At 36.7% G+C, this 26,354-nt stretch overlaps 8 protein-coding genes across 8 annotated transcripts; 2 read left to right on the forward strand and 6 right to left on the reverse strand.

Moving 5' to 3' along the window:
• Positions 3,100–5,210, reverse strand: LOC104716705 (protein will die slowly-like). Its single transcript, XM_010434120.1, has one exon. It carries the CDS (start codon positions 4,880–4,882, stop codon positions 3,398–3,400), a length of 1,485 nt encoding a protein of 494 aa, XP_010432422.1. The 5' UTR covers positions 4,883–5,210; the 3' UTR covers positions 3,100–3,397.
• Positions 6,756–9,793, reverse strand: LOC104716706 (probable E3 ubiquitin-protein ligase ARI1). The gene is made up of 6 exons (XM_010434121.1): positions 9,384–9,793; positions 8,949–8,981; positions 8,587–8,860; positions 8,027–8,507; positions 7,208–7,923; positions 6,756–7,112 (listed from the first exon to the last, which is right to left on the reverse strand). The coding sequence occupies exons 1-6, from the start codon at positions 9,510–9,512 to the stop codon at positions 6,952–6,954; spliced, it is 1,794 nt and encodes a 597-aa protein (XP_010432423.1). The 5' UTR covers positions 9,513–9,793; the 3' UTR covers positions 6,756–6,951.
• Positions 10,381–12,488, reverse strand: LOC104716707 (methyltransferase-like protein 13). Its single transcript, XM_010434123.2, has 7 exons — positions 12,306–12,488; positions 12,109–12,205; positions 11,826–11,964; positions 11,527–11,609; positions 11,245–11,379; positions 11,060–11,164; positions 10,381–10,685 (listed from the first exon to the last, which is right to left on the reverse strand). Exons 1-7 carry the CDS (start codon positions 12,389–12,391, stop codon positions 10,560–10,562), a joined length of 771 nt encoding a protein of 256 aa, XP_010432425.1. The 5' UTR covers positions 12,392–12,488; the 3' UTR covers positions 10,381–10,559.
• On the forward strand, positions 13,047–15,801 carry LOC104716708 (4-hydroxy-3-methylbut-2-enyl diphosphate reductase, chloroplastic). The gene is made up of 10 exons (XM_010434124.2): positions 13,047–13,416; positions 13,695–13,891; positions 14,098–14,277; positions 14,404–14,535; positions 14,624–14,698; positions 14,765–14,870; positions 14,972–15,066; positions 15,158–15,343; positions 15,430–15,516; positions 15,620–15,801. The coding sequence occupies exons 1-10, from the start codon at positions 13,137–13,139 to the stop codon at positions 15,683–15,685; spliced, it is 1,404 nt and encodes a 467-aa protein (XP_010432426.1). The 5' UTR covers positions 13,047–13,136; the 3' UTR covers positions 15,686–15,801.
• On the forward strand, positions 16,154–17,542 carry LOC104716709 (transcription initiation factor TFIID subunit 8-like). The gene has a single exon (XM_010434125.2). It carries the CDS (start codon positions 16,377–16,379, stop codon positions 17,430–17,432), a length of 1,056 nt encoding a protein of 351 aa, XP_010432427.1. The 5' UTR covers positions 16,154–16,376; the 3' UTR covers positions 17,433–17,542.
• On the reverse strand, positions 18,177–19,899 carry LOC104716710 (UPF0496 protein At4g34320-like). Its single transcript, XM_010434126.2, has 3 exons — positions 19,727–19,899; positions 19,118–19,581; positions 18,177–18,999 (listed from the first exon to the last, which is right to left on the reverse strand). The coding sequence occupies exons 2-3, from the start codon at positions 19,554–19,556 to the stop codon at positions 18,302–18,304; spliced, it is 1,137 nt and encodes a 378-aa protein (XP_010432428.1). The 5' UTR covers positions 19,557–19,581; positions 19,727–19,899; the 3' UTR covers positions 18,177–18,301.
• LOC104716711 (UPF0496 protein At4g34320-like) lies at positions 20,992–22,356 on the reverse strand. The gene is made up of 2 exons (XM_019231007.1): positions 21,917–22,356; positions 20,992–21,781 (listed from the first exon to the last, which is right to left on the reverse strand). The coding sequence occupies exons 1-2, from the start codon at positions 22,354–22,356 to the stop codon at positions 21,124–21,126; spliced, it is 1,098 nt and encodes a 365-aa protein (XP_019086552.1). The 3' UTR covers positions 20,992–21,123.
• On the reverse strand, positions 22,911–25,154 carry LOC104716712 (UPF0496 protein At4g34320). The gene is made up of 2 exons (XM_010434129.2): positions 24,090–25,154; positions 22,911–23,759 (listed from the first exon to the last, which is right to left on the reverse strand). Exons 1-2 carry the CDS (start codon positions 24,532–24,534, stop codon positions 23,080–23,082), a joined length of 1,125 nt encoding a protein of 374 aa, XP_010432431.1. The 5' UTR covers positions 24,535–25,154; the 3' UTR covers positions 22,911–23,079.

Raw genomic sequence — 26,354 nt, forward strand, 5'->3', positions numbered from 1 at the left:
ATAATTGGGGCAATTTTTTTTTTTTTTTTTTTTTTTGTAAAACAATTGAGGCAATTAGACTACGATAGTTTTGCGTGACAAGATGTTCATATGTCTCCAAATTGATAATCGTTCCATTAATGACAAATATGGCCGGGTTTAGTACGTTACAATCATTATCAAGACAGAATAGAAAATAAAACAAACATGTTTGATTCGGTCTTTGTTTTTGTTTTTTACAAAATTAATTAGGGCAAAAAAATTGATAATAAACTTTGGTTTTAAACAAGAACGAAGGAGGAAAAAACTCACTACGTGAAAACCATCAACCCGACTTAATTTTTTTTATTCTCTAGCTCTCACCAGTTAGTGGCACAAACCTCTCTGTTGACTTGGTCATAAGATTGAAATAAGTCCTTTTTGACTCTTTCCCGGCGTGAAGACGGGTCCTCGTGACTGGGAGAATGATTAATCACACTATATGCTCCTTAATTAGTTAATGCCACTTTTTTTTTTGTTTTCCATGTTCCGTAAACTCCACGGGCCACTCCCTTCATGTGGAGAGGAAGAGCTATTCAACCCGAGAGATCCTGCTGGCTAGTCCATCTTCCTGCACGTGGCAATCCTCTCCGACACCCCCCACCACACTTTCACCATCTTGTCCAAACTTGCGCGTTAAAAATATTCTGTTTTTGATAATTGGTTTTGCGTTAAAAGTATAAAAGTGAAAAGTACAGATATGACATTTGGGTCATATAGTTCTTGAAAGTAGAGAACAATCAAATGATACGCGCGGATAAACATTGTATGAGAGCAGGTATAAGAACGTAACGAAGGAGAGAGCTAGTGATGAATGTCACTAGTCTCTAATGTTTGGGACCTCGACCTCCACAATCTACAAACCGTCCACATTTCTTATGGGTAGGTTTGACGCTTAATTTGCATTGTAAGCAGATGCTACAAACAAACAAATAAAAAAAAAGAAAGAAAAAAAGAATGATATATTCGGGACTTTCTGCATATGGAGAACAGGCCTCTAGGCCCATTAGTATAAAGACAGAGTCTGAAAGTCACAAAAACCCTATCTAGTTCTTCTATATATAATATGCCCTTTGCTCTTCATGACAAGCTTAATCCTATTTTTAAGATTTGACTTTTTCTTAGCCATTCACGACTTTGACATGGATTATCAACTATTTCTTCACTATTCAGCGATGATTTACAATAAGTATGTGATAGCCATGGATAGCGAACAATCCTAGTTACATATATTTAAAATCACACCTACAAAAACAAATTCATAATCTCCAATTTTATATATGGCGAAAGCATGATATACACAACTAGAGATCATAACAATCTCGTCATTATTTTAGCAAAATAAAATAATCTCGTCATTATTACAGTAGCGTAGTAATACGAATTAATAAATATAAACGCTTACTTATATAGCTAGTAGTTATTGTAATTTAGAGTACATAACAAAATTTTGCATTGATAGTGTACTTATTATAATTAAGCCTTCGTGATGTCGCTGAAAACTCATTTTAACAAAATATTTACTGCATAAGTTTTATTAAATTATTTAATAATGAATTCAAAAAATATGATTTTTGGTAACATCCCTGATATATTACTTGATAAACACTCCTAAAAAATTAACTTATTCACATCAATTAAGTAGAACAAAATTACAATTAAAATTGAGGGAAACCCCAATCCAGATAGAACTCAGCAATCCAGATATAACTCAGCAAGATGATGCGAAACAAGTTAGCTAAGGTAAACAAGATTTGATTATCATATATTTTTCATCCGGATTCTCCTTAATTTCCTGTTCCATGATTTGTGATTACGTACCTTTGTATCATCGAAAGCTGCAGCATTCTGGCAGATGGACTCGCGATTTCACCACCTCGATATCCTCTTCCACGACCACCTCGACCTCGATCTTTAAACGTGTATGGGACCGGCAGCCAGCTTCTCGTCTTTGCTTAACTTTTTTCGGTGGATATGTTGGTGGCTACGTTAAAAGTATGTTTTTTCTGTTTTGAAATCAGGGTTTGATATTTTCTTTGGAAACAAGTTTCAGATCGTTGACTAAACCATTAATTCATCATCAATTTCTCCTTGGAGACTTTCTAGAGAGAAGAGCTCTGCGAGAGAAAGTGAATAGAATGATGGACGAGCATGCCAAGTATTTAGAGGCAGTGTGGGAAAGATGTTACCGTGTAAGTAATGTTGTGCAAGATTGCTGCTATCAATGGTGTTGAACGTGTTGTTTTGCATTTAGATAGGTTGTGGAATGGTACATTGCATGACACAATTTTAGATGGTTGCATCAAATATCTAGTTCCCTCTCTAACGGGCCCTGTGATTAGCTCTTCAAATTAAGTCTAATAAGAGCACGAGTAGTTTCTTCTAGGTCCCTGCAGTGATTTAGGTTCTTTTGGGACATGACATTGCCTTTTATTTCTTTTTTCAAGCTTACAACTATAATTGTTTCATCTTTTCTTTCTCAACCGGTTCCTTCTTTTTATCAGCTACCGCTTGTCGATCCTAAACTTTATCCATCCTTGAACATCCCCGCCGCCAGCAAGACGAACTCAGAAAATTAAACCATGATCTTCCCCGCATATATGATCTATAACTACTTTGTTTTCGTGTCTTGTTTATCTATGTTGAGGATATATAAACATGTTCAATACTAGTTTCAACTTCAATCTTCTCTATTATTTTGGGTATTGTCGAATTCCTCATTTTCTTATCTTTAAAACATGTGTTGTGTTATCTCTCTCTCTACATTTGAATAAAGTTTCAATGAGCTATTGTATTTTCAGTTTAAAAGCATTATCTATCTTGTTTGAGATTGCTTGCATGGTATCACAGAACCTAGTCATTCTATGGCTATGGCGAATCGTTTAATGGCAATCTATACCGTTCCTACTCTAAACATCTCCAACTGCGTACCTAGAGTTTTAAGACTAGTAATGGATCATACTATTGAGTTTTGTGGCTTGGTCTAATAATTCTAATGAAGAGGAAAACACTCCAAATTATAAAAAGTTGCAACCACGACATAGAATAGAAAATAAAACGAACATGTTTGATTCGGTCTTTCTTTTATTTTTATTTTTACAAAAAATTAGAGAAAACAAATAATTATTGTACACTCTCGTTTTAAACATTTTCTCTTTCAAAGAAAAAAAAAAAGCAAAAACTCAGTACGTGAAAACCATCAACCCGACTTTTTTGATTCTCTCACCATCTAAACGAGGCACAAACATCTCCGTTGACTTGGTCGTAAAATAGAAATCAATTCTTTTGACTCTTTCCCGGCGTGAGGACGGGTCCTCATGACTGAGTAACGACGGGATAGCTTCGAAATATAATCACACTATGCTCCTTCCACTCGTTTTTATTTTTGTTTTTCCATGTCTCGTGAACTCCACGCGCCACTCTCTTCATGCGGAGAGGAAGAGCTCTTCCGTCCGGAAGATGCTGCTGGCTCGTCCATCTCCCTCCACGTGGCCATCCTCTCCGATACTCGCCATACTTTCACCGACTTGTCCAAACTTCCGCTGTATATAATAAACTTCCGGTCTCCCTCGCCCGTTGCAGAGGCTTTTGCCCCCTTGCGGCAAGCTCGTTCCTCCTCCACGGCTAGACACTTTACCGGTCCCATGTGTCCCGTCAAAACAGAGAGACACTGATGGGACTTGTCCGACGGGTCTCGTCTCCACACGCATATGTTCTTGTCGGCGGAACCACTCAACAGCAAGTTCCCCGCTATAGCGAGACATAGCACTGCGGATTTGTGGCCTTTGAGTATTCCACCGGTGAATACCCGCTTTGAACGTTCCCAGTAGTTCACTAGCCCGTCCGAGGAACCGCAATATACGATGGAAGATTTTGATTTTACAGCCAACGCCGTGACTGCGTTTTCTTGCTTGAGCAAAACTTGAGCTAGCACATGTTTTGTTCCTTTGCCTTGCATCTCACGTTTCCACACTTTAACAGTGCCATCTGCGGATCCCGTGAACACCAATTCATCGAAACCGGACATTACAGAGTTTATCGCATCATCGTGTGCATGTATTGATTCCAAACATTTCGAATCCGCGATCCTCCACACTTTGATCGTCGTGTCCCAAGAACTCGAATACAACAATCCAAGATCCACGTCCAGGCTAAGACTAGACACGGCGTCGTTATGCTTCGTCTTCACGGAGTTTCTGTTGCGGCGTACCTCCATGTAATGCTTAGGGTTTACGGAGCTCTTGACCATTGATTTAAATGTCGGCAATGTGCCAACCCGCTTGTGTTTTCCCGGTTTCCTCTTTGAAACCTTCCAAATCCGGATCTTCCCATCTTGATGGCCGGTAAAGATCCTATCTCCAAATATCACAATGGCCTTAATGAGGCCACTACTGGATTTGAACCCGGCGTGTTCCTTCAAATTCTTCCAAACCCTAATGTTCTTCGAGTCCGACCCCGTGTAGAGAAGGTCACCAGAAGCGGCTAGCGAGTATATATGCCCTTCTTTTCTTACAATGGATCCAATGAGACCGTTGGTTTCGAGGACATTGTCTTCATTGAAATCCGCACCCCAAGGGGGCGACACGCGGGCCCATGGTGACATTACACAAGGAGAACCTTCACCGCTTGTCGGACCGCTGCTCATTGTCGAGGCCGAGACGCTGCTAAATCTCTGGTGACTTGCGTTGCTGTTGCCACTGACGAGATCGTCGGGAGGGAATATTCCGTCGTGGTCAGCTTTCAAGAGATCACCAAATTTAGGCCTCGGTTTGGGACCATCGCGAAGGTCGTGGCTATTGAGATTGTTGTTATATGGATCATTTTGGAGATCAACGACCATGGTACCACCCGTTTCGTTCCTCATCTCTTTATCAAAAAAGTCAAATGCTTGATTTTAAAATAAAGATTATAGAATAATGGATAGAATTAATATCTTTTTACTTCTTTTTTTTTGTCTAGGGGGATTTTTTTTTTAAGGTTGTGATAGCTATGAATAAGAAAGTTGAAGGATAATATGTGTTTGTAGATTTTGGCTGGCAGGGAAAGGCAGAGATTATGATGGAGATTTAAACGGGAAAAATGGAGGGTCTAGAGCAAATTCTGACTTTTTTAGAAGTTTTTTTTTTTGTTTTGTCAACGACTCTTGGAGAATTGTTTATGGGTGTTATGTTAGTGGGTTACGATAAATGATCTTATAAATGCACTCTTATATACAAGACTACAAATATCTAAAAAGATTGACCATTTGTTATCTGTGATGGGGGTGCTTCACACGTGGTTATTGCTTGTTACCAGATGAAGCTTCTATGATTTTTCGTAAGAGTATATAAATGCTAAGTAAGCTTATGAGTAGTATTCTATTGCCAAGAAAATGAGAGAATATGTGTTACTACTATTTTTGCTATATTTTCAACCACACTAATACCATTTCTAATTTTATTAAAAGGTTATATATATATATATATATCTATTATACTCTTGAATATATGATTTGCAAAATTTTAAGCACTCTGTTACATTGAAATATTGAATTATGACATTCTTTGTTAAATGCATCTAAGGTTCTAGATACATTGGAATATTAGGCACGCAACCGAAAGGTACTTAGACCAAATCTCCTCCTCCATAGCTCATTTCACATAGCTTTACTGCCTAAAAATATCTTTGATTTTGGTTTTGTTTTGATTGGTTAAAGATAAATAAAAATATATGTACCATACTGTCGAGCATTTTGTTGTCCTTGTCCCACAAGGCCACAACACTTGATATATCCAGACAAATATTCTTTTAGTAACGGATTTTAATTAAACATATACTCATATTAAAAGGACTATACACCACTTGAAAAGATTAGGCAAATTATTTAGGCATGATTCCACTACTTGTTAATTGTTAACCATGAAAATGGCTTTTTACATAGCAAATCGTTCTTTTGTTCTTGCTACTTGTTGCGAATTAATTCAATAATTTGTTTGTCTACTATTCTGATATATTTAGTAGAGTCGTGAAAAAACAAATGTTTGCGATGATTGTGTAATCAAGATTACATGCCACATTTTTTAATAACCATAAAATAGACTACATGCCATTTTATAACAAAAGAAAGTACACTTATTGTGTANTTTTTTTTTTTTTTTTTTTTTTTTTTTTTTATCAAGCATTAAGCCCTTACCTTAGTAGGTAAATAAACAAGTGATCCTGATATTAATTCATCTTCTGACCAACTTTTTAAATCCTCCTGGTACTATGTATGTATATAGAAGAAAAAAAGAACAGAAAATAGCAAGTTTTGTTTTTATTTTAAAGAAGTATTGGAAAATGGAAATAAAAGAACAGGAAATAGCTGGAAGACTGGAAGTAGCTTTTTCTGACAGCTGGAAGTAGCATCTGATGGGTACTGTACGAATGAACACAGATTCTGAATGTTTGATATTCTTTGGCCACTCCAAGACAAAACATAAAAGGAAGCTCCTCTCTTCTTTTGCATCATACTTTTAAAAGCCTAGGAAGGAACTAAATTTAAAAAGCGAACACATAATTCAGTTTCTTCACTTCTGTATTAACCGAAATAAACTACAAATTATGGTGTTACTTCTAATAAATTACTTGGGGGATCGAATCGTAAAATGAGATAATTTATTATATTAGTAGCGGAAATAATTTATTAAATTAGTACCTAATAAAAACATAAAATAACTCATTTGACCTCGAAAGACATTGAGAAGCACCAGAGTTGGTAGGCTGAATCAAAAGATCTATGAATTAGATGTCTAGAACTATAGAAGCAACAATAAGTTATAGTTGTTACAAAAAAACCAAAAAACTATAAGGAAGATAAATTAACCAGTCAGTCACGCATCTTGAACGAGAGATATAGCCAAACACCTTTTGCTATGTCATATCATTTGGACAAAAGCAAGTGAGGATTAGAGTTCAGTTTTGGTCGATGAAATCAGCTGGCAAGTTCAAATCCAATAGAGTGACTTTGTTGTTTATGAAACTTCCTTCTTTTTTGGGACGTTTCTGTGAAGATGAGCAAATAGTGTCTTCCGAGCTCCTCGATCCTGAAGCTTGCTCGGGCCTCGTTGTCACTCCTGTATAAAGAATATTAGTTCATTAGGATTTTAATCACTGGTTCATTCATTACTAGAATGTTACAATCACAATTAACCGAGAGTTCAATAATTACCGCTTGTACCACCACCACTATTCGAAGGTTGCAATTTGTCAGCACCGCTGGAATTCCATGAAGCATAAAACTCAGCTGCTTGTTCTATTCCCTTCGATCTGTAAGGCGCAATGTTGTGGATGCCAAGTTGGAGAGAACCAAGTAAGTCATTCTCAATGCACTCGTACATTTTCTTGCACAGGGTATCGACCGCGACAGACAAATTGATGATTTGAATCCGTATCTCCATGACTTTGTCATCACTAAATTCATCAAAGGGCTCCTCAAGGAACTGGGAAAGTTTCTCCACGTTACCCTCAAGTTGTTGCTGCTGATCCTCGAACAAATTCTTCTTTATCTCTCTCACCTCAGGGGTCATCTCATCATTGAATAGCTCCTCACCAAACATGTAATATGCAAAAGCATACGAATACGAAAGGACCCGTCTTGATCTGAACAACCGGTCAAGTCCATTGGTGACCCAGCTGAAGTCTTTAAGCTTCAGCTCCCTCTTTTCTGATTTCGTCACTTTCTCAAGGATGGTATCCCTAAGTTTATCTTCTAGCTTTGATGAATCTGTATGTGCTTTGTATCGGTGATGGTAATGCGTATACCTGTCTAAATCTCTCTTCGCTCTTTCCATCTGTTTCTCTTTGTCATCTTGGTACCGACCACAACTGTGACCAGCGATAGTCCTATAAGTGTGATCACTTCCAGTAGCTCCACCACATAGCCAACTGTCCATAATGAGACACTTCACCATATGACATTTGCTGTCTCAAAGCATAGAAAAAAAAATGCATAACAGGAAAAGAAAGCAATGGAGAAACACGGTCTTACCAAAAACACTGCCCACATATACATCTGACGAGATTGCATCCACCATTCTTTTCCACAGGTTTGTAGCATTTGGGACACAGCTTTGTGTGGACGGTTATCCAATTAATCGTCTCAGACTCATCTCGACACTTCTTTCTCCATAGCTCCCACATCAAACAAGAGCAAGGGGAGTGGGCTTGACACAGACAACTGAAACAGAACTGAAGACCACAGGAGCATTCAACTTCACACAACTTGTCATCCTCAGCTCGTATTGCATTCCCACAATGGGGAGTGCTCGGACACCACTTGACCATCTTGTTGTCTTCAATGTATGACTCAAGAAGGAAACGATCAAACTTCTTAGCTAGATCTGGACGCCTTTTACTGACTAGATTCCTGACAATATCCTCATCACAGATAGCATTACATTGGTGAGCCATGCATCTAATCCTTTTGCTCTGACCTTCATTTATCTGAACAGTGAAATGTTCCGTCCAACCTAAAGCAACCAAGAACAGTGTTAAATCAAATGTCGACCTTTGGGAAACCCACAAATGTATATAGAAAAAGGGACTCACAATTATTGCAATAGCAATGGCCACAGTCCATTCTGGTCATCTGATCACGAGGTAGATCCTCAATGCAGACATCACAGCTCATAAGAGGAAAAGAAGCGTTGTCAAATTGAGAGTCGAAGAGAGTAACACCAGCACTAGAAAACAAGCTGTCTTTGCCTTTCTCAACAAACACAGCAAACAACTTCTCAACATCCCACTGGTAATGAATAAGAAGAGTACGCGCATGGTGCTCCTTTATCGATAACAAATCCATCACCCTTAGCAAATCTTCTCTCTGCATATCAGAGAAAAAACCAACAACAACTCAACAAATCCTAAAAACGAGAAAATAAAAATCATCTCTGGTCATAATATATTATTACCTGTGCTGCTAGAAGCGATTCTTGCGTGATGACCTGCAAATTGGTTGATAAATGTTACCAAACTAGTTTGACTCTATAGTTCCCAAATCCGAAAGAGAGAAACAAAACCCTAATTTTCAAATCCTCCAATTAATAATTACAGTGTGTTCATAATCCTAGACACTCTGTGAACAAATTGAGAAATTCAGATAAACAATGATACCGGAACCAGATTCTCAATCCACAATTTTGCAATGAAATCATCGAAAATTCAATTTTTTTTTTTTTCAAAAATTCAAAAATATTCACGAAACACAAAAAATTCAATCAGGAAGAAGAGAATCAACAATTAAAAAACCAAATCAAGCAAGCAATCACGGAATTGAGAACATTCATACACGAATGAATGAAGGAAGTAGAGTGGTTGGCTTGTAAGAGGAGGAGGAGGAGGAGAACCTGAGTGTTAGATTTTTTGGAAGAGAGAGGCTGAAGCAAATCAGACTCTTCATTATCAATCCCATTCAAAGACTCTTGATCGGATGAGTAATAGCAATCTTCTTCCTCGGCGCTATAATAATCATCCATATCTTCCTTCCTGATCAAACCGATTTTTTGGGAACACGCGACAACGGAATAATCGTTGATCAGAGATCGAGATGATCGAAGAAAGGGAGAGAGAGTGAGGAGGACGGAGAATTATAAAAAAAAAAAGGGAGAAGAGGAGAAGAGGGAAGGGGGGGAATATTCCGGCGAGATCACAGAGAAGTTCCGGTAAAAGAGTAGAGAGAGAGGCGATAGAGGAGGAAGACGAATCGCTCAAAGATTCCTATCTCTCTCTCTCACTTCTTTATGCAAAAGCAAAACACTTAAGCTTTTCCACGACGTCGTTTCGGTCTTTAATATTTTGCCATAATTGTGAAAGTTTTTATTTTTTTTGTAATGAACACGCAAATTTAATGATTTCTTTTCTTTTCTTTTTTTTTTTTGGACTTTTGACTATTATTTAATTTCTCTTTTTTTTTCCCACTGTATTCACCAATTAGAGTTGGTTTTGGATTTTATCTTTTTTTTTTTTTTTAAGTTATGGGAAATTATTGGGATTATACTATTATTAGTCAAAGTAATAAGTACTTTTAATCTGTTGGCAAAATTAAAATCTACTATGAATTTGGTTTTGATATTATTGTTTAACTTTCAGTTTAGATTTGTTTTTCAATCAAATATATTCTTTAATCTGATTCTGACGTTTTGAAATTCAAACTGCGATTATGGTTCACTGTTTCGTAAGCTTTATAATTTTTTTCTTACGTCATTTAAAACAAATACAATGAAACATATGTCAGTTGAAAAACGTAAACATGATTTTGAGATATATATATATATGTTTCAGAGTACTTGTGTGTTTAAATATTTTTAAAGCAAAGTTACCAAATACTGAACCATTGTCCAAAACTGAGAAAGAAAACCAAACACATTGCATCATCAACTCTCCATCTTTAACCTCTACACTTTGTATCCACTCAGTTTGATCATATTCTTTGTAAAGAATGATTCTAAAATTACAACTACAACTCATAATAGTATATAGAAACATTACACAGCAACAACAACTAATCTGACACTGTTCTTGTCCTAATCCTCGTCATCATCGAAGCGTGTCCTGAAGAGGTAGTCTTCGCCTTCAAGTTCATCTTGATATAGTGATATTGATGGATCTTTGCATTTCTCATTTTCTTTCTCATCATTGCATCTTTTTCCCTGACCCAAAAAACGTCGAGTTTTCAGAACTCTTATGTATCTCATCACAAGTTTCGTTTATTCATGAAAAGGTCAATCAAAATCCTACTTTTGATTGACTATCTTGTTTAGGCTCACTTTCAGAAATGCCTAACAGAATTCAATTTCTATAGAAATGCCTAACTTTGAAAGTAGCATCCTAAATCTTTCTAGATCAGAATGAATGAGTGTTAGGAAGAAGACCACTGAACACCAAGCTCAATTTTTTTTTTGGCAATAAGCAAGACTTATTATTAACAGCTAGTGAGGATTTCTAAAGAGCTACTATAAGGCAATTAAAACAGAGAAGAAAACACAAACCCTTAAGCAAATATTCTTGAATCAGCAGTACTGACCTTTCTTAAGATATAGAAGAAATAGTGGAAGCCATCGCCAAAAGTGTTGTATTCCATGGACCAAGAATACTTGGGATCCTTAAACAAAGGACGCCTGAAATGCGGCTGCATGACCAAAAAGAAGGAGTCATTGTAATTGAGTGAATGCAAAGTGTATGAACTCAGATATACGCTGATAAAAATACCTGGCCAAAAGTAATGGAAATGAAAATCCCATCTGGTTTCAAAACCCGGTGAACTCCATCGAGAGTTGCCATGACTTTGCTAACAGTTTCAGGACGGGGATTCCATGGATCACCAGCATCCACAAAGAGTACATCCTTAACAAAATTAATTAGAAAAAACAGTGAGCAATTCATGAGCGTTCTCTCGTCAAAATTCAAGATTATATACACTTTGGAACCACATTCACGGATCCTAAGTCCTAAACAAGCAATGGACCAAAAGGAAATTTGAGCAGGTTTTACCATGGTCCCTTTCTCAATAACCACATCAAAAGACTCGCTGTTAAATGGGAGGTCTAGCATGTCAGCTTGCACCACTTTTATCTCTGAATATAGCAAAGTCTCAAGTCAAAATATTAAACACGTCGAGAGTAAGATCAAATGAACTTCTACTTTCTAGGAGCAAAACAAAGCATCAGAGACTAATGAAGTTCTCAGTTTTACAAAGACTTAAAGTATGGCAATTGCCAACTATAGTAGTACTTGGTTACGTTTATGCCTATGTGAACTAATCAAAACAAATTATAATCAAAGCAAAATACCTTTGTAACCTTTTGATAGCAACCGATCCAGCATCTTTACTACCGCAACAGAAGATAAATCAATGCAGGTAATATCAACAATCCCATCTTTATACAACTCTTCACACAACTGAGAGTTCCCACATCCCAATTCCAAAACCTTCATTACAATTCACAACAACAAGGGCATACTCAAAATCACATTTTTTTGGAATAGTTTAACTACTACTGAAGCTATGGGTCTGGACAATCATCAAGTTAAGAAGGTTAACAAAAGAGAGATAGAGTCAGAGAGGGAATGTACGGAAGAAGAGGTTTTGATGTTGGATTTGATGAGATGCTGGAAATGAGAGTAGTCCTTGAACCATTCGTAGTGTTCCTCAGAAGAGAACCTCTCGTCCCTGCGTTTTTCAAGACACTTCAGGAACACAAGAAAAGAGAGAGAGAGAGAGAGAGGGATAGAGATGGTTCGACTTGTAGGTGAATGCAATTTGATCATACCAGTAGTGAGGGTCGAGGTAGGTCAGAGCAGAAGGAGGACCGACGGAATTAGGATCCGAATTATGAGTGTCGGATCTATTCTCCATAGCTTGGGACTTGGTTGATTGAATTCTCCTTATGAGCTACTCAGGCATAAACCCTAAACCCCTTTCATCACTAATCAGTAATCACTATATCAAATTATCAATTGAAGAAAAAACAAAACAGAAATTTTTTGTGTTAACTGCTTAAAATCTATGGTCTAGAGTCAATTGACATTTGGATCTTTTGAATAAAAGGCTTAAAGTTAAAGGGGCTTATTATAAATATGGGCCTAATAAAAAGGGCCCATTTATCAAGCCCATGTGAAATTTTTATTCTTGTTTATTCTTGTTTATTTTTTATTTCAAATTTTTCTTTTGGGGGTTTTATAACAAATATTGATATTAGAGATTTGCTCGTTTTACATGAAACATGCGAAGTTGACATATTGTGAAAACAATAGAATCCAAATTTTGTATTATTCATACCGATCACGCATTATTATAAAAGAGTTCACCCACTTGTTGTGGCGCAGGTACGCCCATTCTATTGTCTATCTCTTTCCTTTAATTTCACCAAATATAAATAAAGATCAAATCCTAAAAATATAGTAAGACATTAACAAAGTACATGTCACCACGTAACTGGTTGCGAATTTTACACTTAAAATTATCAAATTCACTATTTAATTAATTAAACAAGTAGAGAGACTTGAGATGAGATAACTCGTGGAGCATTCCATTCAGTCAGCATCATTGTTGTCTCTAGTTGCGTTTCTCTCTCTCTCTCTCTCTCTCTCTCTCTCTCGCCATGGCTGTTTCCCTCCAGTTCTGCCGATTATGCGTTCGGCCAGATACTTTCGTGCTTGAGAATCATCTCTCTGGATCTGGGTCATCTATCCGGCGCCGGAAAGCTTTCTCAGTCCGGTGCTCGTCTGGTGATGTGAACGCTCCTTCGCCATCGGTGGTGATGGACTCCGATTTCGACGCCAAGTCGTTCCGTAAGAACTTGACCAGAAGCGATAATTACAATCGTAAAGGTTTTGGCCACAAGGAGGAGACTCTCAAGCTCATGAACCGAGAGTACACCAGTAAGTTGTTCCTCCTCAATTTTGCTTGAGTGCTCTGTTTTGGTTTAAGGCACGGCGGTTTGATGATTGAGCTGTGTTGAAATTTTACGAATTTGGGTTTGTTGTTGAAAAAGGACAAGACTTTCGAATTGGATTCTTATCCTTTATAGTGAAGAAATTGAATTTGGCTAACCGAACGGAATTGAATCGGAAAAAACTGTAACTTTGTGGGGTTTAGAAGAGATTGTTGTGAGGAACAAGTGATTTATCTTGCTTATACTTGTATTTGACACTCTCAGGTGATATATTGGAGACACTGAAAACGAATGGGTATACTTATTCTTGGGGAGACGTTACTGTGAAACTCGCTAAAGCTTATGGCTTTTGCTGGGGGGTTGAGCGTGCTGTTCAGATTGCATATGAAGCTAGAAAGCAGTTTCCTGAGGAGAGGCTTTGGATTACTAACGAAATTATTCATAACCCCACCGTCAATAAGGTACTCATCACTATACTCTCTGATTAGGCTTCTTCTTTTCCGCTTTGTATGTATTAATAGTTTGTTGAATCTCCTTTTGTAACTTTGTTAGCTAGATGATGTTGCTTTGTGGCCAAATATGTGTAGTTGAATTGCATTGAACATTGATGACTTACCTATCTGCTCTTCACGGGACTTGCTGATGGTTTCTTTGATTTTTATGGCAGAGGTTGGAAGATATGAATGTTCAAATTATTCCGGTTGAAGATTCAAAGAAGCAGTTCGATGTAGTAGAGAAAGATGATGTGGTTATCCTTCCTGCGTTTGGAGCTGGGGTTGATGAAATGTATGTTCTAAATGACAAGAAGGTGCAAATTGTCGACACGACTTGTCCTTGGGTGACAAAGGTACATTCCTTCAACTCGACATAGATCCGTGATACTGGTTTTTTTCTTTTCTTGCATCCATCTGATATTTCATGCACCCCAGAATGGTTATTGATTTCTTCCTTTTTGACATTTGTGACTATAAAGGTCTGGAACATGGTTGAGAAGCACAAGAAGGGGGAATACACGTCAATCATTCACGGTAAATATAACCATGAAGAGACGATTGCAACTGCGTCTTTTGCAGGAAAGTACGTCATTGTAAAGAACATGAAAGAGGTACGACTTTTGTACTGTTAAATTTTGGATATTTGTAGAATTTTTTTGCAAGATTTGTTACCGACGCGTTCCTTATTACTGAGAACAGGCGAATTACGTTTGTGATTACATTCTCGGGGGCCAACTCGATGGATCTAGCTCCACAAAAGAGGAATTCATGGAGGTATGAGCTTATTTGCAAATTTTCTGTATCAGTTTGGTTGTTCTAATCTCTATGTTGGCATTGTAGAAATTTAAATACGCTGTTTCGAGGGGTTTTGACCCTGACAATGACCTTATCAAAGTCGGTATTGCAAACCAAACAACAATGCTGAAGGGAGAAACAGAAGAAATAGGTTAGTTACTCTACCGTTTTTTACATGACAATCATCTTTTATCCTTGGAGACAAAAAAAAAAAAACACCTTAGTCTGAGTCTCATGTTAAAAAACCCACAGGAAAGTTAATCGAGAGAACAATGATGCGCAAGTATGGAGTGGAAAATGTGAGCGGACATTTCATCAGCTTCAACACAATATGTGACGCTACTCAAGTAAATTTTCCCATACCTCAAAAGCATATGCTTATAGATAAATACCATCTTCTGTTTTTGCACTTTTAATCAAATCCTATCTTCTTTTCAGGAGCGACAAGATGCAATCTATGAGTTAGTGGAAGAGAAGATTGACCTCATGCTAGTGGTTGGTGGGTGGAATTCAAGTAACACCTCTCACCTTCAGGAAATCGCAGAGGCACGGGGAATCCCATCTTACTGGATCGACAGTGAGAAACGGATAGGACCTGGGAACAAAATAGCCTCTAAGCTCCACGTAAGTGCTTTTTCAAAACTAACTCACTCCTTAAAAAATTTGCTTTTAACTGATCTTTTTTTCTATATTTTTACATTTGATCATAGTACGGAGAGCTGGTCGAGAAGGAGAATTTTCTTCCAAAGGGACCAATAACCATCGGTGTGACATCAGGTGCATCGACCCCAGATAAGGTAACAAACATACTTGCAGACTGCATTTGGTCTCTCTTGGTTCCCTTCCCCTACAGAGACATGCGTTATTTATAACATTTTTCGTGAATGAATATATTTGCAGGTGGTGGAAGATGCACTGGTGAAGGTGTTCGATATAAAACGGGAAGAGTTGTTGCAGCTGGCTTAATTCAGTCAGTCTTGTGATTGTATTCAAATATAGTAGTAACACTATGTCGAGTGTGTGTACTGTATCATAAATGACAATGTAGCTATTAACTGTATTGTAATATCTAAAAAGTCAAACATCCCCTCTTCATCTTTACTCCACTGAATGTTCTAAACCGTAATCGTATTTAGAGTTAATAAGACTCTCATTATGGACAGAATGTCACTAAAAAGGTAAAACAATTTCGGAACTAAAATAAAACGACCTTTAATTTATTGTTTATAGGCAGGCCTACATACTGTATATTTATAGCTAAACAATTATTTTATTTTTTTTATATAAACTTTTAATTAAACTATGTTAATTTATTTTTCCCCCAAATTATTAAAATTTTTTCTTCAAATAGTTTACGCTAATTTACAATTTAACCAAATAAATTAAAAAAGAAAATGTGGTTTTGGGGGAGGCTAGTATTATATAACCGAGAGATCGGAACCATCCCTCTTAACTCTAATTCTTTCTTCTTCTTCTCCGGTGCTGCTTCGTTGTCGTTTACTCTCTTTTTTTTCTTTTCCGTTGACGGAGGTATTATATATCTGCTGCGGCGGAGTTTTCTCGGCGGCCAATGTGGTCTGAGTGATGAGAATAAAACCCTAATTTCAGGGATTAGAGAAGTGTGTGACCAAAAAAAAAAAAATAACAATTTGGAGCAATGAGCGGAGAGAGAGCACAAGAAGACCTTGCTGCTTCGTCTTCGGGATGTTCAGAGTCCTACGAGTTTAGCCACGCTGCCGCTAAAGCTGCAGTAGCTCAAGTCTGCGAGAGCGTCGGTTACGAGCATTTCAAAGATCCAGCTCTCGAATCTCTAGCTGGATTCGCACTCCAGTACATTCTTCAGCTAGGTAAAACCGCTATTTCCTTTGCTAATCTAACCGGTAGGAGTCAGTGTAACGTGTTCGATATCATTCTCGCTTTGGAAGATTTGACTGGGGATGGCGATGACGACGGAGGAGGAGTCTCGTCTGAGAGTTGTTCGTTAGGTCGTTCGGTTAAACTTAAGGGAATTGTCGATTTCGTGAATTCGAGTGAAGAGATGCCTTTTTCACAGCCATTGCCTCGTTTCCCTGTAGCTATAAGTAAGAAGAAGATGATGATTCCAAGCTTTGTTGAAATTGGTGAAACTCCACCTGGGAATCATATCCCTCTTTGGTTACCAGCTTTTCCTGATCCTCATACTTATAAGGAAACACCTATGTGGATTGAAAGGGCATCAGATCCCAGGGGTGATAAGATTGAACAAGCCAGGCAGAGGCGTAAAGCCGAGAGAGCTTTGCTGAGTTTGCAGAGGAAACTCGTCTGTAAAATCTCCTCAGGGACTCGTGTGTGGGGAGATATGGATGGTGTTAATGAAGATGAAGGTGAGCTGCGTTCTGTGCCCCCTTCTATATCTGGGGAGAAAGTTGAATCATTGAATAGAGATGGCTTATCAGTGGTAGAGGCATTTGCTCCTGCCATGGAGGCTGCAAGAGATGGGTTTTGCAGTGAAGTTGACACTGAATGGAACAAGAAGAAAAAACCTGATGCTCTTTCTAAGCTCAGGACCGAGAAGAAATTTCTTGGGGAGCCGTTGGATTTAAGTCTAAAGATGAAGGGTGAAGATAGACCCTTATCCTTTGTGCGTGAGGAGGATAGAGATGACAAAAGAAGGAGAGCTGAGTTCATTTTGAGACAGTGCATGGAGAACCCAGTGGACCTCAATCAGTTGTAAAATTAGTTATTCAATTACAGTCTGTGTAGCGTAGTTTTTAAAAGTTGTGATTTGTAGCCTTTCTTTTACAGGACTATGTTTATGATTACGATTTTTGTGATTGGAAAGAATGAGAATTGCTAACTTATCTTTTAAGCAGTTGATGAGTCTTTTCTCATGGAAATGCTTGTTTCGTAACTTGATCATAGTGTCAGTTTCATGTCCCATGAGGTAATCAACGAAGCCAAACTGAGGTAAGTAAATTTTCTCTAGTTGGCATGTTTTTGTCTTGTTCAGAATGTAAGATTAAGCTTTATAGGCTTTAGCTTTCTGTTTGTTTCTCCGCTGACAGTTTGGGTAAGGTGATCTTGTTAAGTCTAGTGCATGACTATTGTAAATATCCTAGGTATGGTACAAGGAAGTGTAGCTTTGCCAGCTACTCAGTAACTGATGTCAATTAGTTGAGATATTGTGGATTGATGTAGGATTTTGGTTTGGGCATTGGTTGAGAGTTCGAGACTGCTCTCGTTGATCAAGTCTCTTCTAAGGCGTAGTTCTTTGGAGTTTAGCAGAACTGAATCCTGTCACAGTTCCTTTAACTGACACTCCCCTAGTTTTCAGATTCCACACTTATGAATTAGTTTTGAGCATTTGAGTTCATTTTAGTATATTAGTCTACCACTTCTCTCAGAATCATCATTTACTGATAGTCTCAAAAGTGAAAAGACTTCTCTCTCATTGTTTTAAATGTCAATCATCAAAGAATACAAAAATATGCAAGAGTCATCATAAACAGTTTGAGTTATTGAACACTGATATTATAGAATCAGAATGAATCTGTACTACTGTTTATAGAGTCTTCGAGAATTTCATTATTTGCAGCAGAAAGCTTAAGAAGAGAGAGAACTGAGTTCTTTTTGGGTATTTTTTTCAGGTGCTGCTACTACCATTATGGGATGATTGATGATCCTCTGGAGAATGACAGTCCTTGCCCTTCTAATATCTCTGCTACACAAATCCACCTGAGTCTCCAATTCCTCTATATTATTCTCAAACACCTCAAGAATCTTCTTAATGGCATTGACCCCAATCATGACTGCTTTAAGTTCCACCGCATATTTATCACTCTTCTTTATACTCCTGATCTCAATATCCAACTCTTGGATCAATAACCGAATATCATCCAAATCCTTCACTGCTACATATGTCCCTGGCTGCATCGAACTGATCACGTCTTTATGTCCTTTGAGTGCTTTCTCATAGTTCTTCCACAGCAAGTCGATCCATTTCCCCATGGTACCCAGTGGCACTGGAACAGCGAGAGCCGGAGCCACAGGAGGAGCGGATATAGCCGCAGCCACAACAGAGCAGATGAGCACAGTGGCATAGGTAGCCACGAAGACGATGCTGGAGCAGTTGTGCTTGAGCTTCTTGTCGGACTTCTTCCTACGAAGCTGAAGCTTCTCAAGCATTAGCATCTGTTGTGTGTAAACAGATTGGAACATGTTGAAGAAGTTTTGGCCGAAAGGATTCTGTGCGTCTTCGAAATTCTTCAGCTTTTCAAGTGTCTTCTTGTATCCGTTCCCACCTGCCAAAACCAAAAATATAAATCGAAGTGTTAAAAAGGTAAGAACGTTTTATTTTAAGTTTTCCCATTCTCTGTTTAAAACCACGAATAAAAGAGAGGAAAAAAATAAAAGTTTTGCCTTGAACAAGGCTCTCTTCTTCAAACTGCCGAAGAACACCAAGAATCAAGTGGTGATTACTACGAACCCGCTGCAGGCTGTCCGCCAAAGCATCATAGAATTCGTGCGTCTTCAAACTAGTCTCAAAGTAATCTTCAACGAGCTCAAACATTTCTTTATCTTTCCATATGTCTTTCTTGCAATCCAAGATCACTTTCACAACTTCTTGGTTCATCTCCAACAAAAACTGCGTCACTTCTTTCAAGGAATCGAACGAGAGCGCTCGAACCTCAACGTCCTTAGCTAGTGTGCTTATCACGTGACTCGTCCGTGCGTGCATACGCGTGTCGAAGGACTGGATCTCCGTGTCTTCTTTACATGCAGCCTCGTACGCTCTCAGTTCCCTCGTGTAGACCTTGGCCGATGTCTTCATTGAATTTTTGCTTGTTCTGTTTCCCATTATTAACGCAGTTCCGAATTCGATTCTGAAGATGAATAAAACAGATCAACCAATGCGTTTAAAACATACAAATGCGTACACAGATTAAAAAAGAATCTATAGACTAAAACAAAAGGTCGAGACTGAGCGAAACGATTAGTGAGAAAAATATATAACTTAGTCGGACGTACCAGAGGCAACAACACAGTAAAAGAAAACAGATTTGGAAGAGACAAAGAGAACACAAACACTTGTATACATATATATATATATATCTATATATATATATGTTGCATCATATACTAATTATTATAGATAGTGATTAATTTATGATATTTATCCATCTATATAACTAATCAATGTAAGTTGGGGTTTCCTTACATGTCAAAAAAGAAAGTTGGTTTTAAACATAAGATGAAAATAATAAGAATTCTAGATTGTATGATGTATATATATTAACAAAATTATAAAAGATATTGATATTTTCTAATTTACTCTTTATTTATTTAATTTGATATTAAATTTCATATCATTTTAAAATCATATAAATCCATATCCCATAAATTAACAAAAATTTAAAATCCATTGATATTTTCACAATTTTATATTAAATTTAAAATCCATCATATACTAATTAATTTAAATAGTGAATGAATTTATCCATCTATACAACTAATTAATGTATATTGACTGATTAATATATGTAAATTGGGGTTTCCTTACATGTCAAAAAAGAAAGTTGGTTTTACTTACATAAGATGAAAATAATAAGGATTCTAGATTGTATGATGTATATATTAACAAAATTATAAAAGATATTGAAATTTTCTACATTACTTTTTATTTTGATATTAAATTTCATATCAATTTAAAAATCATATAAATCCATATCCCATAAATTAACAAAAATTTAAAATCCATTGATATTTTCACAATTTTATATTAAAGTTGATATGTAATTTTATTAAAACTTTTAAAATTAATTAACATATTACCTAATTAGGTGTTTGGTCAGTTTGAGTACTCCTATCACGTACAGTTCCTTTGCCCTAGCTAGTTTTCAGATCCCAAACTCATGATCTATAGTTTTGTACTTTTGAGTTCCTTTTAGACTTTTATTATATTAGCCCACTCTCATGCATATTGATAGGGATCAGGAAAATGAAAATTAGAAAGAAGTAGTGATCGCGTATAAGATATAGGTTATAGGGATCTGATTTTGGTAGCTTAATTAGCTGTATACTACGCATGTTTCTTTTTCCAACAAGTCTCTCCATAGACAGAAAAGGGAGGTGGAGTTTTTAGCTTTTGAATACGGTTTAGTCCGAGTGGCAGAGATACTTGTCTTTGTGCTTGGAAATTACTACAAACACATGGCCGAAGCATTTTAGTTACTGATAGAGTCTCAAATGTGACAAAGACTTGTCTACCATCATTGTTTTCAATCATCAAAGAATACAGAAATTGCAAAAAAATATAATAAATAGTAGTATTGAACTATTGAACATATTGATAGTAAAACTCAAGATAGCTAGAATATGTACTAGTCTTTGTTTGTTTGTTTTGTTCAGTTGCTGCTACAACCATTTCAGGTATGATTAATGATCTTATGGAAAACCACCTCCCTTGCTTTTATAATATCTTTGCTACACAAATCAGCTCGATTCCCCAATTCTTCTATTTTCTTCTTAAACACCGAAAGAACCTTCTTAATCTCATGGATCTGAATCTTGATTGTATCATGATGCTCCACCGCAGATTCCGCACTCGTCACCATCATCTTGATCTCATTGTCCAACTGTTGGATCAATAACCGGATATTATCCAAATCCTTAACTGCCACAAACGTCCCTACCTGCATCGAAAAGAACACGTCTTTTTGTCCTTTAACTGCAGTCTCATATTTCTTCCACAGCGAGTGGAGCCATTTCCCCATGGAACCCATTGGCACTATGACAGAAACGAGAGCCGCAGCCACAGGAGGAGCCGCAATAGCCGCAGCCACAACAGAGCAGATGAGCAGAGTGGCGTAGGTAGCCACGAAGATGATGCTGGAGATTTTTCGCCATGTGCGGATGCGCTTGAGCTTAATGTCGAGCCTCTTCGTACGAATCTGAAGCTTCTCAAGCATCAGCATTTGTTGTTCGTAAACGATTTGGAACATCTTGAAGAAGTCTTCGCCAAAAGGAGTCTTTGCGTCTTTGAATTTCTTCAGCTCTTTGAGTGTCTTCTTGTATCCGTTCCCTCCTGCCAACCAAAAAACAGAAAACAAAGTGTTAAACAAAAGTTACATAAATATATAAAACTACGAAAAAAAACAGAGGAAGATATAAAAAGTTTTGCCTCGGACAAGTCTCTCATCTTCAAACTGCCGAATAGCAGAAAGAATCAACTGGTGATTACTACCAACCAGACACATGCTTTCCTCCAAAGCATAACAGAAGTCGAGCGTCTTCGTGCTATTGTCAAAGAAATCTACAGCGAGCTCAAACACTTCTTTATGTTTCCATATATCGTTCTTGCAATCCATTACCGCTTTCACAACTTCTTGGTTCATGTCCAATAAACTCTCCGTCACTACTTTCAAGGAATCGAACGAGACCGCTCGACCCTCAACGTCAACGCCCGTAGATAGCGTGCTTATCACGTTACTCATCCGTGTGTGCATACGCCTGTCGAAAGACTGGATCTCCGTGTCTTCTTTACATGCAGCCTCGTACGTTTTAAATTCCGTTGCATAGATCTTAGCCGATGTCTTTTTTTTCTTTTTTTTGGTATCAATAGCCGTTGTCTTAGAACGTTTGCTTGATCTGTTTCCCATTATTAACGCAGTTCCAAGTTCGATTCTAAAGATGAATAAGACAGATTATCTTATAGTAAAAATGCGTTTAACAAAAGATCGAGACTGATAGAAATGATTAGTGAGAAAAAGATAAACTTAGTCGGGCGTACCAGAGGAGGCAACAACACTGTTAAAGAAAACAGATTTGGGAGAGACAAAGAGAAATAAACTTATATTCATATATATATATATACTTCATACTATATACATATATATAACTAATACATTAATATATAATTAGTGGTTAATTTATACACATATATATTAGAGGAAAAGTAATCTAATTTTAGATTAAATATTAACAAAAAATTTAAAAGCTACTGATATTTTCATATTATTTTTATCATTAATTAGTATTATTATTATTATCATTTAATTTGATATTAAAATTCATATCATTTAAAAACTCACATAAATCCATATCTCTGAAAATTTAGAAGCCATTGATACTTTTCACAATTTTATTAAATTAAAATTTACTTACTATAGTCTCTAATGTGAAAAAAAATTCTTTCATTGTTTTCACTTTTCAGTCATAAAAAGAATATAGAAATTGCAACAATTATCATAAACAGTAGTTTTGAGTTATTGAACATTAATTGATAGTAAAAACTCAGAGAGAATCTGTACTATTATTTATAGTCTTCATCATTCAGGTGTTGAAGAAGAGAGAAACTGGCTAGTTTTATTTGTTTGTGTTGTTCAGTTGCTGCTACTAGCATTATTAGGATGCTTGATGATCCTTTGAAGAATCACAGTCCTTGCCCTTCTAATATCTCTGCTACACAAATCAGCTTGAGTCCCCAATTCCTCTACGTTCTTCTTAAACACCTCAAGTTTCTTCTTGATATCATCAATGCCAATCTTGACTGCGTTATGCTCCACAGCGAACTCCGCACTCTTCACCATCCCGGTGATCTCAATCTCCAACCGTTCGATCAAAACCCGGATATTATCCAAATCTTTAACCGCCACAAATGTCCCTGCCTGCATGGAACTGATCACCTCCTTCTGCCCTTTGAGTGCATTCTCGTAGTTCTTCCACAGCGAGTCGATCCACTTTCCCATGGAGCCTAGCGGCACTGCCGTAGCTGCAGCCAGAGCCGCAGCCACAGGAGGAGCTGCCATAGCCGCAGCCACAACAGAGCAGATGAGCACTGTGGCGAAGGTAGCAACAAATATGATGCTGGAGATCTTCCTCCAAGTGTGGATGCATTTAAGCTTCTTGTCAAGCTTGTTCTTACGAAGCTGAAGCTTCTCAAGCATCACCATCTGTTGTTTGTAAACAGATTGGAACATTTTGAAGAAGTCTTCGTTGAAAGGACTCTCCGCATCTTTGAAATTCTTTAGCTCTTCAAGTGTCTTCTTGTATCCGTTCCCACCTACGAACCATAAGATGATCAGTGTCAAAAGTCAAATTCTAATTAAGACAGGATTTTTTTTTTCAAACAAAAAATTAGGAATAATTAATTTAATTATTATATATATTATATAGTATTACTTAACAGCAAAAAAAAAAAAATTACTTGTATTCACAGAAACTTATTTAATTTCCATCCCAGGATTTGAAAATTAGAAATGTCAATTTAGAATACATTTTCATATGAGTAAAACGGGATTAGGACAAGACAATCACAAGATGAAACTTTATGTAATTAATATATTAAATACCAAGAAAATTAAACAAAGAGAAATAAATTAAAAAGTGTTACCTTGAACAAGGCTCTCATCTTCAAACTGCTGAAGAGCAACAAGAATCAAAAGGTGACTATCACGAGCTCGTCTCAAGCCCTTCTCCAAAGCAGCACAAAAATCAAGCGTCTTCAAGCTGTTCTCAAAGTAATCTTCGACGAGCTCAAACATTTCTTGATTCTTCCATATGTCTTTCTTGCAATCCAATATCACTTTCACAACTTCTTGGTTCATCTCCAACAAACACTGCGTCACTTCTTTCAAGGAATCGAACGAGAGCGCTCGAACCTCAACTCCCGTAGCTAGCGTGCTTATCACGTGACTCGTCCGTGCTTGCAAACACGTGTCGAAAGATTGAAGCTCCGTGTCAGCTTTACACGCAGCCTCGTAAGATCTCAGCTCCGTTGTGTAGTGCACGCTCTTAGCCGATGCATCCTGTGGCTTTTTGCTTGTTTGGTTTCCCATTTGAACGTAGTAGCTAGCACCGAATCCGATTCTGAAGATATGAATAAAACCAACGGAGCAAGATTGAGCTCAAGTAATAATAATGATAATAATATTTATGATCTTAGAAATGCGTTTTAACATAAATATGCGTACAAGAAAATGAAAGAAATATACTAAAATCAAAAGGTGCAATTATATATGAGAGAAATTTTAAAAAGAAATGATTAGTGAGAAAGAGAAGAGATAAACTTGGTCGGGTTTATCAGGAGAAACAACAACAAGAGAGAAGAGAATTTTCCGGGAAAAGAAAAAAAAAAGATTTGGGAGAGAAAGAGGGAAAAAAATTAAATAAAGAAAGAATAAAAGGAAGAAAGAAGAAGCTTGAAGAGAGTAAGAATGATAATCGTTAAAGGAAATGGAAAATAGCTTGCACGCATGATGATGATTAGAATTAGGGCTTTGTATAACGCTGTAAGCAAACGTTTACTCTCTCTCTACTTAGCCGCCTTTTCGACTACGCCAAATGCTTACAATATGTGCGTGTCAAAGACGTATTACATACAACTTTTTTTGTTTTTTTGTGTGCGTCACAAATATGTAACGTATTCACGATACTGTATATATATGTCTTTGAAGGATATCTTTCTGTGTGTTGACACACACTACAAAGAACTGTATTTTTTGTTGTTGTTAAAGAACCACAAATTGTTGCATTTATATATGATTGATCATGATAGTTAGCGTATATGCAAAACTTTCATATCCGTGTTTGCGATCAAAAACTTGTAAACGTGTATTGGATTTAAATCGTAAGATTAAATTTTGAGAAGAAAAAAGTACATAATATCACATCTATCATGTGTCACGTATTACTCAAACGTTGATTGTACCCTACAATTATATACCAAACAAATGTTGATTTTTTTTTCAAATGTGGTTAAAAATAGAAATTACTTATTATATACTTTAGAATCAGATCACAACACTTTTAATTAGTTACGTCATCGGCAAACGAATCTACTCAGTAAACTAAATAATGATGTAATGGCTAAAAATTTAACGTACGTGCTATTTTTTAGTTTTTCATGCTTTGGAGTTTGGACAAAATCGATCGATATATAGACATATATGTGTGATAAGTCATTTTTATATGAAACACGCGTTAAATGTTAGAAGAATAAACGAATAGGCAAACATCGTACAGTATTATTTACTCATAACATTTCAACGAAAAAGAAATATTTATTTCAATAACTATAAATAATGTCGTAATGGATAAAAATGTTACGTACTATTTGTATGTGATGACTGATGATGAGTCATTAGCTCGCTATCTTATTAGTTGTTTGTATTTCTACAATAATTTATACATTAATCTACAAATTAAATAGGGTTTTAGTAGTAGTATATAATTTTTCTTCTGATCTTCTCAAACGTCATTTATGAAGAGAAGATAGAAAAAAACTTCTCAAAACGTGATAATTATTGATACAACGATGTGAATTGTGACGATTAATGTGGTATATATGGCCCTACCCGAAATGTTATGTGCGTTACCTAAGTTCTTACACGTTAAGTGATCGTATTTAATTGTGTTGACTTGTTTTAAACATATAAAATGCAGCCATATATTTTCGTTCTGTCTAGCTAGATATTCTCCTTTCCTAACAGTTTCAAGATTAAAAGCAACGGGGCATCACATAATAATATATAAAAAAGATCATTCATAAATATGTGAATATTATATAGGGCGGCTAAAAGGGTTGAGTATAAATGTAGATTAAGCAAAAGCAACAAACAACAAAACGAGGGCACACAAAAGAAAGGGAAAAAAAAAA

The sequence above is a fragment of the Camelina sativa genome, chromosome 10 (assembly GCF_000633955.1).
Source record: "Camelina sativa cultivar DH55 chromosome 10, Cs, whole genome shotgun sequence".
In the NCBI taxonomy this organism is placed as follows: Eukaryota; Viridiplantae; Streptophyta; class Magnoliopsida; order Brassicales; family Brassicaceae; genus Camelina; species Camelina sativa.